At 48.6% G+C, this 13,884-nt stretch overlaps 1 protein-coding gene across 1 annotated transcript; it reads left to right on the forward strand.

Moving 5' to 3' along the window:
- Positions 1 to 8,257: 8,257 nt before the first annotated feature.
- LOC142906060 (uncharacterized) lies at positions 8,258 to 13,554 on the forward strand. Its single transcript, XM_076053504.1, has 2 exons — positions 8,258 to 8,886; positions 12,820 to 13,554. Exons 1-2 carry the CDS (start codon positions 8,646 to 8,648, stop codon positions 13,530 to 13,532), a joined length of 954 nt encoding a protein of 317 aa, XP_075909619.1. The 5' UTR covers positions 8,258 to 8,645; the 3' UTR covers positions 13,533 to 13,554.
- The last annotated feature ends 330 nt before the right edge of the window (positions 13,555 to 13,884 follow it).

The following is a 13,884-nucleotide window of genomic DNA, read 5'->3' on the forward strand; positions in this document are numbered from 1 at the left end:
GTGAACTTGTGTGTGTGTGTGCAGAGGAGGTGCTCGAAAACAACACTTGCCTCAACAGTCTGTTAAACCTAAACGGGGGATCTTTGTCTGTGCACAGGAGATGGAGAGGTTGAGAATGTCCATGAGCCAAAGGTCGACCATGCAGTCGTCCACCGTGGTGAACACCGCCGCCAAGTAAGGGTCCCGTGGCTCCTGCAGCGAGTGCCAATTAAATATAATGGGTGCCACAGCGTCGAGATGTTATCTCCCTCGCCTGGTTTGCAGGCGGTCGCGGGTTTGATCCTGACCCTGACGCCTGCTGTGTAGTTGGTGTTTGAGTGTCTCTCTCTCTCGCCGTGGTCGTGTGGATTTTTCTGCGGGTTCTCTGGTTTGTCCCTCCACATTTAGAATCATGCATTTAAAGGATTTGGTGGCTGTGCATTTCCACATGATACGCCACTTCATTGAGCTATCCTTTGTGTCCAGGTCACTTGTGAAAAAAAAGCGATGTAGCTCAGTTGAGGCCTTACCTGATGAAATAAAAATAGTTTGGTTTTTAGTTTAATTCCCAACGGCGCTGCGACCCCGGCCGCTCGGACCAAAGCCCACGAGCACCGTCCTCCTCTCCGTGACCGCCGCTGTTTCTTGCAGGCGGGAGACGGAGTACCCGTACCTACGCCTGGTGCCCACGTACGGAGAGTGCGTGTACAGCAACTACTCCGTGCAGGTGAGTGCCCCTCCCACCCCCACTCTCCCCTACTCCCCCACAATGGTTCAATGTGGGGGGTGGGGGTCTTCTTGTTGGAGCTCATTCCTCTGTGTATGTCTGTATGTGTCTGTGTGTTCATCGGCAAAGTAGGGGGCACAGGTGGTGCATCTGCCAGCCATCTCAGTCAGTAAACCCATCGCACCTGGGTCTGTCCTGTGACCTCCTGCCAGCAGGCGTTTGACACTTCACGTGGCCTGAAAGTCCACAAAGCCTGGCACAATTGATGTGGTGACGTCACCGCCACTTAGTTGCAAATAGAGGTTGTTATTGATGTTGTTAATCGGCAGTGGTGATGTAGCGGTTGGAGCGCTGCGGGCCCGGTGACCCGAGTTCAATTCCCGCTCATGGCCAACACCAGCGACAATTATCTGAACGGGCGACTTCGCCTCAAGGTGTAAAACATTGCCACTGGGGAGACAAAGCAGGTCGGGTATGGTGCTAGCCACCCACCCCCTCGTGTGCTATTCCAGCCTTCATATTTTCCCACAAACAGCACTTGCCCCAACAGTCTGTTTAGGCTATATGGGGGATCTTTGTCTTTGTCACCAGCAGTTCCTATCCTTCCTCTCACTGTGCCACACATCAGCATCGTTGTTAACCTTCTGTCTGAAAAATTATTTCTTTAATTTACTCTCCTGCACCTCCGAATGTCATTTTCAAGTCCAATGTGTGCGCGTTATAATGAGCCATGAATTAATGAATAAAGAACCCTCTGATGTATTTTGCTATTGATATTGATGACTCATAGATGTGACTTCCTTGGCACTGGTACCAACTCGGCTTTGTTTGCTTCCCACCTCTCCCTGTGGTTGAGTCCCATGACTAAGGGGAAGACCCAAGGGGCAGATGGTGGGAGACCATCAGGGGCATATTTTGGAGGTCGCTGAGTGCCTCTCCTGCGCAGAAGCTGTGAGATCTGGCTAAGCGTAGAGAACGTTGGCCGCGAGGTGCAGCGGTGGCGTCTGCGGCTTTGGCCACGATGACGTCTCGATCTTTGGCCTTTCCCCCGACCCCTTCCGCAGAACGCCGGACACCACGGAGACAACAGAGTCGCGAGCGAGAAGGCGACCAAGACCGTCCGATTTGCAGAATCCGAGAGAATCTTCTAAGGGGGAAACGCACGGTGCACATCCACACGCGGGAGCGCAGACTCACCAGAAACACCTTTCCCCAATGGTCAGCAACCAGAATATCAACTTGGCATGTATGGGTAACCCTCTAAACACAACAACAATGGTTGCCGTTTGCCCGCTAAGTGGCGGGGATGTCACCACGGCGTTTGTGCGAGGCTCGGTGCACTTTGAAGCCACCGCGTGAAGTGTCAAGGCTTGCTGTGGCAGACCCATAACACCTGGGTCTGTTCTCAGGTGTTAATGGGTTAATTCTACACATGGGCACACGCAGCTACGTACTCAAATGCATGCACACGTCCTTGCGCACACACCCACGCACGGATGCACAGGTTGCTGGCCAATGTCACTCTTCAACGTGCACAGAAGCACCGCAATGCTTTTGGTGCAGGTTAATTGGGTTTGGGTTTCTGAATTTTCTTAATTATTGTTATTATTTAGCTTTTTGTACACTTTAATGTGTTAACAAACAAATAATTCCTTTTTTTATTTGTTACTGTTTAGTAGTTTAGTCAAAGAATAACATCATTTTGGGGAAACTGAATGTCAGGTGAGTGGCGACGCATTCAATGGCACTTGGATGATCTCAGTTAGCTACGTACAGCGCGAAGGAAGCTCAACGTGACTTTACCGAAAGAACCAAGAAGATGGGTATATACTTCTACACTCCTGCCAGCTCCACCGTCTCGTTCATCCCAACCTCGGGGGTGGAGGGTTGGCACCGTATTCCGACGCGGAGAGAACTCCGCACCCCCACAGCCTGCACAGTACCCAGTGGCACGAACCGCGAGTCCTGCTCCCCGTGAATTACGCCAATGCCTACACTGCACTCATTGTTGGTGGGGGGGGGGGGGAGGCTATTTGACCATACTTCACCACGCTGGTTCGTGCGGGTTGTCTAAAGGCAGGGGAGGCATAGACGTGAGGGCACAGCAGCGGTACAATTGATGTTGCTGTGCCACCACACCTCTGGCTGCCCACACTCGGGATAGCTCGTGATAAATGGCCCGGAATGGGTGCCCGATCTCAGCAGCTAAGCAGTATGAACCTGGCTAGCTCTAGGATGAGTGACCGCCGTGCATGAAACAGGCTGCATTGTGGAGATGCGTGTGACGTGACCAACGTGTGTTGAGAAATACGTTAATAAATAATACCGGCCCATTCACTAATTTTCAAGGTTATTTTTAAAACCCACATTGTCTACGTTCTTAATCGCGTAATGAAAGCCATGCGTTTTTAGCGCTTTACTGAATGAATGATCCTGTAATAGAATCAAGAATTTGTACTACGAATGCTGGTCACCTCACAGCCCAAGTCTTACAACAACTGGCATTCAGTCTCCCACAAGATTATCCAAAGGCGGTGGTAGTTATGCAATGCCTATAACCTAGTCTGGGAAAACTAGACGAAAGACCCATGATCAGGGGAGAGACAATAACTGACCACACGTAGGAGGAGTGTCTTTATACAGATTGTCCTTGGCTAAAAACCAGGCTTACGTTACTGTGGAGACCACTATAGAGGACATTGTTTGAGCTTTGACTTTGTAACCCTTTCGAGTACTTTTCAAGCTAGATTTGAGATGCAATGGACATTTTCCAAAATGTCATGGCCTAGCATTAAAGACTGAGTATAGGAGCTACCAGCAGCATTCTTGAGGGCATGAGAAATGCTGGAGGCATTGACGGTGGCATGAATTGAAGCCCCGTTAATGAAAGGGGGGACACGTTGAGATATGAGTTTGATGGGTAGAGAGTCAAGGATAGAAAATATTTTTTTAATCGATTTGTAGAATTAGTACATGCTACTTTTTAGCAAAGTGGTTTGCCCACCCCTGTGCAGTAGCGCACTATGATGAGCTACAAAGTCTGAACACGATTCAGCATTTGCTTACTTGTATCTCTCTTCCACTATAGACTTGAGTTTCGACAGAGCAGAGCCAGCCAGGCTGTTTTTTTCCATGGTAGAATCCGAGCCGCGCTGTTGACGTCACACGCAATTGACTATGTTGAGTCGCATGTAGATGACGCGGTGACACTGTCCTCACAGCGTACTAACTGACGTCACACACGATGAACAAATCATTTGCCCTGGCCTTGCTTGGCCATGAGCCAGATTAATAAAGTGTACTTAACTCGGTGAGAGCAAGAGGCCAGAATGAGTCTCATTTGCAACCATGAACTGAGGGTATCATTCTGCCAAAAGGGAGCGATGATCCCTTTGCATCGTTCCAAATGAGTTACTTGCGGGTAATTTTTGGCATTTCGCATATTTGGACCCTAATGCCCACACACATTTGGCCATTCTTGTGACTCACATCAAGGGATACTCAACGTCCACTTCAGCAGACAGCATGGTATTCCGTTTGTTACACCGGCATTATAATAATCGGGGCGGCTGATTGAACCAAACCACGAATCTCTGAAACAAGCGGCGAACGAGCTACTGTAAGGGGCCACGTCCATCGCATCACGTTCCTTAAGAATGTATCGTGAGGCCCGCGTACCGCTGCTCGGTTCTGGCTCTGCTCTGCAAATGGCTAGTGGAAAAACCATCCAATATGGCGGCCGACTAATATCACTAGTGGAAAGAGGGGTATGGTAATTAACTCTGGGTTTTGTACACGGGTGGTGAGGAAAGTGGTTTAAGTATGTGTACACGCGCGCGCTCGTTACGCTCCGCTTTAGTACTTGCACGTGCACGCTGCATGCCTGGCGAGGTGGAGGTTCGATGAGTTTGTAAGGGAGGAGTCGGGGTGTTTTCCATCCATTGGCAGTGATTGTGAACAGGCTGTTCATGTAACTTGGCCAAAATGAACACAAGTTTGCATGCATCTTTAATTAGCCTGCTCTTCATTTACTTGACCACTACAGTTCCCAATGCTAGCGGCCTGCGTACGAACAGTGAGAACTGTTAACTGTTAGGACGGTGGATGACGTTCCATTGAAGTCTCAGCATAAATCCAAGTCGACTAAGTGGGCTCAGGGGGCTCGTACCATGTACTGCAGCTCCCAAGACGTCTCTTTGGCACCCTGAACCCTGTGGCCTCACGGCAGGTGCTGGAGTTGGCTCCACTTTCACTGTGGCAGCACGTCGTGGCAAGCGGACCCTCGCAGGCGTGCTCGGGTATGGCACGAATACAACTCACTCGGGTCGCCACCAAGTGGCGAAGTGACTACATTATCAGTGGTGGAGTATCGACATTATCTGCTCAGGCGGTGCTGCAATCAGTCTGGTTGGGGCCCCAATATCTGATTCGTCATGCACGGTCTCACCCAGGCTATGAAATATCGCAGACTCCTCTTGCCTACTAATGACGTCGTCGTTACACTCACGGTCTCGAACATTTATTGCTGTAGGGGCGCTCCACTTTTGCACAATGAAACCGCGACTACAGCTTCACAGTAACATCTTTGCCATATTATGTTACCGCTCTAATTACATTCAACTAAAACGAGGAAAGTACGTGAAATTATTTTTAATTTTTTTTATTTAAACCATGTTTAAATTTTTTTTTTATCTTTCATGCACCCCCCCAACTCGTAGCTTTGGCTACCGAGGAGGGGGGGGCAAGGCACCCCCTGCCCCCCACGATAGTTATGCTGCTGCCACTGGGTTAGAGGCAACCTAAAAGTTAAGACATTTCCTGCTCAAATGAGACAAGACAGCGATTATCTCCTGTTTTACTGCAATGAGCCCTTGATGGAAATTTCACAATCCTATGCTAGGCGCGAGTCTCTCCATCGTCGGACAACCGTTGTTGACGTCCCCACAATGTGGTACGTATTTTATTGACCCTGTAGGGAAGATGGACTGAAACTCAAGATCATTCTAATACAGTACTTGCATTCATATTGTACCCATGTCTTATAACGGGATTGTTTAGCCTAGGGGACCTACTAATGGCAGCTGCCCTTTGCAAGACAAAGTGAACAGAGCACCGGCCTGCAAGTGGGCATTAACTGGTCTGCCAATAGGTTTCAGTGTTGCTATTTGTTATTCTGATTAAGTAGGATGTGGCCAGTCTACTTATGCCTGGTTTCCACTGCCATTGGGAAGCCGGCTCTGCCGGCCCAGTAAAGTCCTGGCCCAGCACAGCACCTAGGCCCAGGTCTGTGTCCCAACTGAATGCACCATGTGGCTCCGTGAGCTTAAACAACAATACTTAGTTTTCCCCCACCCAGGCTAAACCACAGCCAGGTAGGATTTAAGAAACTTGCACCATGATTGCAACTGCCATGCCGGGAGGTCGATTGAAACCGTCGACCTCCGTATTGGCAACTGCGCTAGTGCTAATGATTGCACCACAGCAGTGCCCTGGCTAGGGTAGGTGACCCTTGTCAGAAATCGCTTTAATTGGCTCTGTGTCACAGCTTCTGAGCTTCAGAGATATATGCTAAACTTCAGGAATACCAACAATTTCACATGCGTGGCTTTCATAGAATCAGGTATTTACGTAAAAGCCCACACACAAATCTAAAGGGGTCCTTAATCTGCCCCTCGAACACTCAAACAATATAGCGGATCACTGCCAGGAGATCCATCACCACCATCAACACCGATGCCACCGCCACCACTGCTGGTGCCAAAGCCACTTGGTAAGGCAAACTCCATGAATTTGTTCGAGAACTTCACTGGTCGGCCACCACTGGAAGATCCACCACCACCCCCCGTGTCTGCAGGCCGATCCACCACCGACAACGCCACCAAAGCGCCCGTCACCACCGCCATCAGATCGACCTCCATCACCACCTGTGACAAAATAGCCTAAGAAGACCCAATAAACGGATATGTAAATTACTTCCAATAGACCCAGTCCTTCCTGACCAGGCATCCTTATTGCTTAGACCCACTCCTTCCTGATTATAAATCCTTTCTCCTGAGACCCTATCCTAACCTTAACTGATGGCTGTTAATTTTAATAGCCACCAACTGAAAATCGGAAGATACAACACACGCAAACACACGGATATCTAAACTGCTGTTCAAATTGTTAATTCTCTTGTGTTCTAAACCCGTCGAGAAATAAATTGTTGGACCGTGACGTGTAGTCATTACACTTTCGATGTTTTGCTTTCAATGTTGTGTTTGTCACGCCGAAATAATTGCCACGTTTTGCTTTCGAGAGAGCATTGCTGAGAGGGAGAGGACAACTGTGGAAGGAAAAAACCGGAGCTTTCTTTGGGGTGATAGGCCATGTAGGTTTTTACAGCATTATGCCACTGAAAAAGAAAGGTTATACCACTCGACTGATTCAGAGTAAGACCTCCGCTCTCAAATCGGAGCTGGTCATAACGAAACTGCCCAGGTATGGGAACGCCTCCACTCTTTCCTTAACTGCCCTATCATGCGGAGTTGAAGGGGGTGGGAGTACTTGAAGACATAAACTATTCAGGCAGGTACTGCTGCGATTTGGTAGGGCGTATGCCGTATGGTAAGGCACCATCTCTCGTTTGTGTGTATGTTGAATTTCTTTTGCACCGTATATAGTCAACCACACTAATCAGAGACGCTAACGTTCAGTGCGTCACCAGCAGCAGCGTCAGCCTTGCTGGAACCAATGCTGGTGGACTGCAAGGCGCGTAGAGTTTGGGAGGGGCTTGGGTCGTGACGTCTCAAGCCCTTTTATGGGCAGGGAGCAGTGGGCGCGAGACCCCCCCCCCCCACTGGTGGAGGGGGGGTGGGGGCGGTGTATCCGTGGTCACGTGCGTGGCGGTTTTTATTTTAAAATGTTATTACCTCAGCGCCTAGCGCGCGCCTTGCTATGAACGTTTTATTATTATTATTGTTTAAATGTGCACAGTATATAACGAAATTAAATGTTACAACTAATTTGCAAAGAAAGCGGGCCGCTTGTGTTAAAGACGTTGAGTTACATTTCGACAAAAAAAACCCTAAATAATAATATACAACAGTCCCTGAGGAAAATATAAACAACAACAAAGACGATCAGACAACAAGTGTGGGGCCGTCCATAAATGACGTCACGCACCTGGGCGGGGGGGGGGGTCAGACATTTGTGACGATGTGTGACGAGGGGGGGTTGAGAAATATGACGTCACATCAAAATGCGCAACTTAAAATAAATATAGACACAACACGATCTACTTAATTAAATTGACTTTTTTAATAAATGTTTTCTCCTACAACATCAGAGTGCAGCGCCACATTAAATACGCACAACAATGACAATAGTTTTAAGCGATTTGAAGCATGCTTTATATATTTTTTTGGGGGAGGGGGGAGCAGCACTTTGTGACGTCATATTTGAGGGGGGGGGGGTCTGACTTTTTGTGACGCCGTGTGACGAGGGGGGGGGGGGGGTCAAAAAAATCGTCCAAAATCGCGTGACGTCATTTATGGACGGCCCCCTGTCTGTCTTGCACGGATTTGTCTCTGAACGCACACTCTTAGTTTCGTACACCCCTCCTCCACCCGACATAGCCAATGAAAGTTGTCACGTCGTGAATAACACAACGCCGCCAGTGTATTCATGCGGGAGCAGCAGCAGCAACGGCCACGCTAAAGAGAAGTCCACACAGCACCCTGAACAATCGAGTTCCCCTAGTAGAGGTGGAGAGTGGGGTTCAAAACGCCGGTCTGTTACGTAACAAGCAGTGTGGCTGCAGTAGCCCACGTGACCGTGCTCTAGGGGAACGCCCCCACCGGAAACTTGCGGTGACGTCACGTTCACGTGACCGTGACGTCACTCTTGCGACGCCACTCGGAGACAACGGTCAGACACGCACAGCAGCTCGCAAGCGAGGATGGGGAATTCCGAGGTGCTGCTTGACCTCCTCTGGCGAATGTTGTACAACTGGATCAGCACTGTAGGAGGAGAAGAAGGAGATGTCGTTGAGAATCCCTGCGACAGCTGCCCTTGCGAGCTGCCCCCAAAAGCTAACCCCTCCATGGGCATCGACGCAGTGATGGCTGCAATCTTGGCGTTCACGGCAGCGTCCGTGATGTTCTGGGCCGTGCTCTACTTTTACGTCAACAATAGCTACAGTAAGCGCGTATATCGGTCTCGACGTGAGTCGTGAGTCTCAAGGGCTATGTGCGAGTCTGTGTTTGTGTGCACCTCAGTGGCTCTGCGTGTCTAAGTATATATGTGTGCTTCTATGTGTCCCTGTGCACATCTCTCGGTCTCAGTGTGTGTCTATGTGCACCTGTAAATCTTTGTGTAAGGGATTCTATCATCAGTCTATGTGTGTGTCTATGGATCCGTGTGCGTGTTTATGTGGGGAACGGTGGGGTAGCGGTTAGCGCGCTGCGTTACACACCCGACGACCCGAGTTCGATACCCGCTCATGGCTAACACCAGTAATAATTATATAAACCAGTCCTGGCCCTCCCTGAGGTCGACTTAGCCTCAAATTTGTACCTGGTATAGCGTGTAAAAACATTGCCACTGGGGAGATAAAGGCGATCGGACGTGGTGTTCGCCACCCACCCCCTCATATACGTGCCGGCCTTCATAGGTTTTAGTTAACTACACTTGCCCCAACAGTCTGTTAAGGCTATATGGAGGATGTGTCTTTTTGTTTCCGTGTCAATGTGTCTCTGAGCGTGTCAGCGTGCCTCAGAGCGTGTTTATGTGTCTATGTGCTTCTGTGGTTCTCCCTGTAGGTGAGTATATTCATTTCAGTGTGTGTATTGGCCTGTATGCACATACATGGGTCTCATTCTAAGTCAATGGATCTCTGCAAGTCTAAGTGTCTCTGTACACATCTATTTGTCTTGTGAGTCTTAGGGTCTATGTGCATGTCTGTTTGTCTGTATGTATGCACGTGTGATGGGGCAGTTGTGGAGAGAGTTTGAAGTTTCTGTATTTGGGCAGTCTGCTAATAACCAACTTGAGTTTGGCAGCCAAGGTCTCAATCTGACTTATTCGAGCAGCATTATATTTTCATGAGCTGTGTAAGATACCTAGCCTGTGACTCCATACAAAGCTTCGGGTCTTCTTGGCCACAGTTATAACCTCCCATCTCTATTCTTGAGAAACGTGGAGCCTTCTAAAGGAATATCTGGGCCTGGTTTTGATACATTCAGGCTGGCCGGTTGTGGAGAGACACTGGATTGTGCGAGCTCACAGAACCTTTTAAAAATCAAGACACAGTCCCATCATTGAGCTCCTCCAGAAATCGAGGCTGCGTTGACTGGGTCATGGAGCCCAGTCAACTGGACCTGGACCGTACTGAGACTGAGCACAAGGCGGGGCGCAGGCATTGACTCAGAAATGATCATATTTTGCCTGTTTCAGCTGCACCTTCATTTAATACAATAACATATTCGCAGGCATGTTACACAATTGTCCCTACGTTTTTCTCCCTTGTTCCATTTGCGAGATCCGTAAGATGACCGACTCTTGCATCTTAACACCTGTTTTATTGCCAGAAATAGTAAAACCTATTCCTATTTTTCATACTTTGATACTGGCAAAGAGGTCTCATGATATAGCTGCTCGCCCCGTGCTATAAATGCTCTGATAGGGCATTGTCTTTGTACTATTCGCCTTTTTGCGTTCTCTGGTCTAATACTGGTGAGGCTAGGCCATAAAGAAGACTGTCTCTGGTGTAGGCCAATCAATGTCAAAGACTATATATTATCAGAGGATGTTTGTTTGCATGTTCTCCACAAGTGTGTGTGGTGAATGCAGACTTGATTCCTTACGAAGGTATTTATTTGGTGTTTGAACATCCTAACACCTGATTTAATGCCAGAAAGGGTAAAACCTATTCTTATGTTTTCATACTTGTGAATTATGTATGTAGATATATATTGATAATCCGCCACTACAATTTGGTGGTAGACCTGCACTGCTACCCAGCATCTCCGCAGGTGGCGGATAGTGGAACGACCTTCTGTCAAGGTTAGCTGCAAAATAAGCAGCGGCCACCCTGGCAGATAAGCAGTTGTGTACCAAGCAGTGACAGCACCACCTGGGTGTGGTTAGGACTGTAGATTCCAATGCTTTTCCTCTTGAAAAGCGACATATACCCTTTAACTATGCTGTGACATGGCGAGTATAGGCCACCATTATAATAAGCATACCATGGGTTAACAAGTCCTCAATAGAGCAGGAGGAACAAGATGTTAACATCTCAACAGCTGTGAAGGCGGACCAAGACAGCAGCAGAACGATATCTCCAATCGTATTGATCTCCTTGCCATTGCATTCATGGGCCCGTTCTATCAAGAACTGCGTGGAAGCTGCTGTACAACAGCTTCTCCACAATAAAATAAATCACGTACAGGCGTGTTTCATTAAAGGAACAATATCTTCTTGCACATTCAATACAATTCTTTGGCGACCAGCTAGTGACGACGGGAGCACGATTGTGAAGTCTGGAAGCTTCTAGCCACAAACTAGCACAAAGGCGGCAGCTGCAAGATGGTCGTCTAACACTCGGTGGAGAAAAGAGTGTGTTTCTGTAACTGCGACTAAGCAGTCCTTTTTAAGGATCCACTCTGCTCACCCCACGTGGGGAACGGGCTAAAAAAGTTTCCCTTAACAGTCTGTCTCACTCTTTTCCGACTGGATAACCACATTCAGAAGGATCCCCATTACTGCGGTGGAAACAAAACTATCAGAATCAGTGAGCGCCTCATCCTCAAAGTGGTGGGGAGCCAATATTCCACTGTCATCAGCGCATATGCCCCGACTCTTCACTCCGATTATGAAACCACAGAGGAATTTTATGCCAATCTTGACCAGGTCCTTTCTCCCGTTTTCGTGGGAGACAAACTTATTCTGCTCGTTGATATTAATATCAGAGTTGGAAGAGACTTAAACCTCTGTAATGGAACCATCGGCAAGGAAGGAATGGATAAAGTCAATTCCAACGGCATCCTCCTCTTGACTAAATGCACGGAACATGGACTCATCATCATCAACACCCTGTTCTGCCATAAAAACAAATATAAAACATCATGGCATCATCCGTGATCGAAGCACTGGCACTTGATAGATTACGTCATTGTCCATGCCCGGGATCGCACAGATATCTGCATCACCCAGGCTGTTCTAGCAGCTGATGATTGCTGGACTGATCATCGACTCACCTGCTCAACCATGTCCATACAACTGGCTCCCAAATGACAGCTGTTTTGGAAGAGATGCCTACAGAATTTTAACATTGAAGGTCTCAAGGACTCGATTAAGCAAGACCTCTTCCACCAATGCCCAAATGAAAAGCTGTCAAACTTCATTCAGTGGGAGGATGAAGGCCGTTAGAGAAAGTGCTTCAAGGATGTCCTCAAGGACAACATGAAGAAGTGCTCCATCAACACCAACTCATGGGAGTCTCTTGCCCAGGATCACCTCAGGTGGAGACAGAGTCTATTTCAAGGAGCCAAACATTTTGAAACTCAACATCAGGAACAGGAAGAGGAAAAGCGGGACTGGTGGAAACAGCATGCCGCAGCCCGACTTACTAACGCAGTTCCACCCACCACTATTTCTGGACACGTGCCCAAGTTGCGGCAGAATCTGTCGATCCCAGGTTGGTCTCTTCATCCATCTTTAGACCCACAGAAAATCCAACTTTTCTATGGAAGATATTAATCCTCGACTGCGAAGGAAAGCCTATGATGACACTTCTGTCCCTGGTTCCATTGAGAAGGACGCAGTTGGGTTCATATTTTCACTTCCACCACAGCGTTCCTGCCCCTATTCTCCGCTATATGTGACTCAGTCTACGGGCCTCTGAGTCTGTGGGTTTGTATGTGCAACGTTAGTTCATGGGCTTCTGTGGACAGGCAAGATATTGCTATTACGAAGCTGTAATTGCCACAGCCCTGATGTGTTATATGTATTTTTTGGTGTGACTGAAATTATGTACATTATATAAGCGATATAGTTTGAAGAGTTGCGATGATTAGAAGGCTCATGTAGAGGCTAATGTTGACCAAACTGTTGATGATTTGCCTGTACCCAAGGATACAAACGGGAAAATGCAGAGCTCCATCTGCAGTTGGAGATGATGCGTCGACAGCTCAACGAGCTGGAGAAAGCCACGGCCACGGTCTCCACCAACACCACCACTGCCTCCAACGCCACCCTGGCAGCCACATGCAGTTCCGCCGCCACCACCAGGGATGCTGCTGGGAGATGCATCAACACCCCCACCCCGACTGCTTCTGGCATATTATTCACCCCCACCGCTATGGCGCTTGATGTTGGCAGATTTAACGCTGTCACCCCAATTGCTGCTGGCAGCTCCCTCACCGTCACCACCACCCCGGCTGCTGCCTGGAGATTAATCGCCCCCTTTACCACCACGGTCGCCACATACAGATCCAACCCCCCGGCTGCTGCCACGAGATCTAACGCTGCCACCCCAGCTGCTGCTGGCAGCTCCCTCACTGCCACCACCAACCCAGCTCATGCTGGTAGATGCACCACTGCCTCCCCAGTTTCTGCCGGGAGATCCACCACCATCAACATTGGTGCCACCACCACCGCCTGTGCCAAAGCCCAAAGGATCGCCAAATTGCGTAATTTTATTCGAGAACTCCAACGGTCGGCTACTACTAGAAGATTCACCGCCACTACCCCTGCATCTGTCGGTCGATCCATCGATACCACCCCTGCATCTGCAGGCCGAACCACCTCCACCACTCCTGGCTCTGCATTTGTCAATATCCCTTGAGAAATAAACTGTTGGACCCTGAGGTTCTTGCCTTTCGTGTAGTCATTACACTTTTGATGTTTTGCTTTCAATGTTGTGTTTGTCATGCCGAAATAATGGCCACATTTCGCTTTCGAGAGAGCATTGTTGGGAGGGAGAGGACAACTATGGAAGAACAAAAACAGAGTTTTGTATGGAGTTGTAATGGATTCGAATTAGGCACACTCGCAACTTCTTGGGAGGCAACACTATTTATTATTAACACAATGCAACACTTAACATAGGGTGGTGACCACCGACCTATTCTCGCTCACACACACCATCACTCACTAACACTTGACTCTCGGATACTAGCGTGGCCAAGCCAGAAGGG

This window comes from Petromyzon marinus, chromosome 61 (assembly GCF_048934315.1).
Source record: "Petromyzon marinus isolate PM22_M1 ecotype Great Lakes invasive population chromosome 61, UKy_Petmar_22M1.pri1.0, whole genome shotgun sequence".
NCBI classification, from domain to species: domain Eukaryota; kingdom Metazoa; phylum Chordata; class Hyperoartia; order Petromyzontiformes; family Petromyzontidae; genus Petromyzon; species Petromyzon marinus.

Coding starts and splice junctions, on each gene's coding strand:
- LOC142906060 (XM_076053504.1), top strand. CDS start 8,646: ATGGGGAATTCCGAGGTGCTGCTTGACCTCCTCTGGCGAATGTTGTAC. Junction 8,887..12,819: donor TTACGTCAACAATAGCTACA/GTAAGCGCGTAT, acceptor CCTGTACCCAAG/GATACAAACGGGAAAATGCA.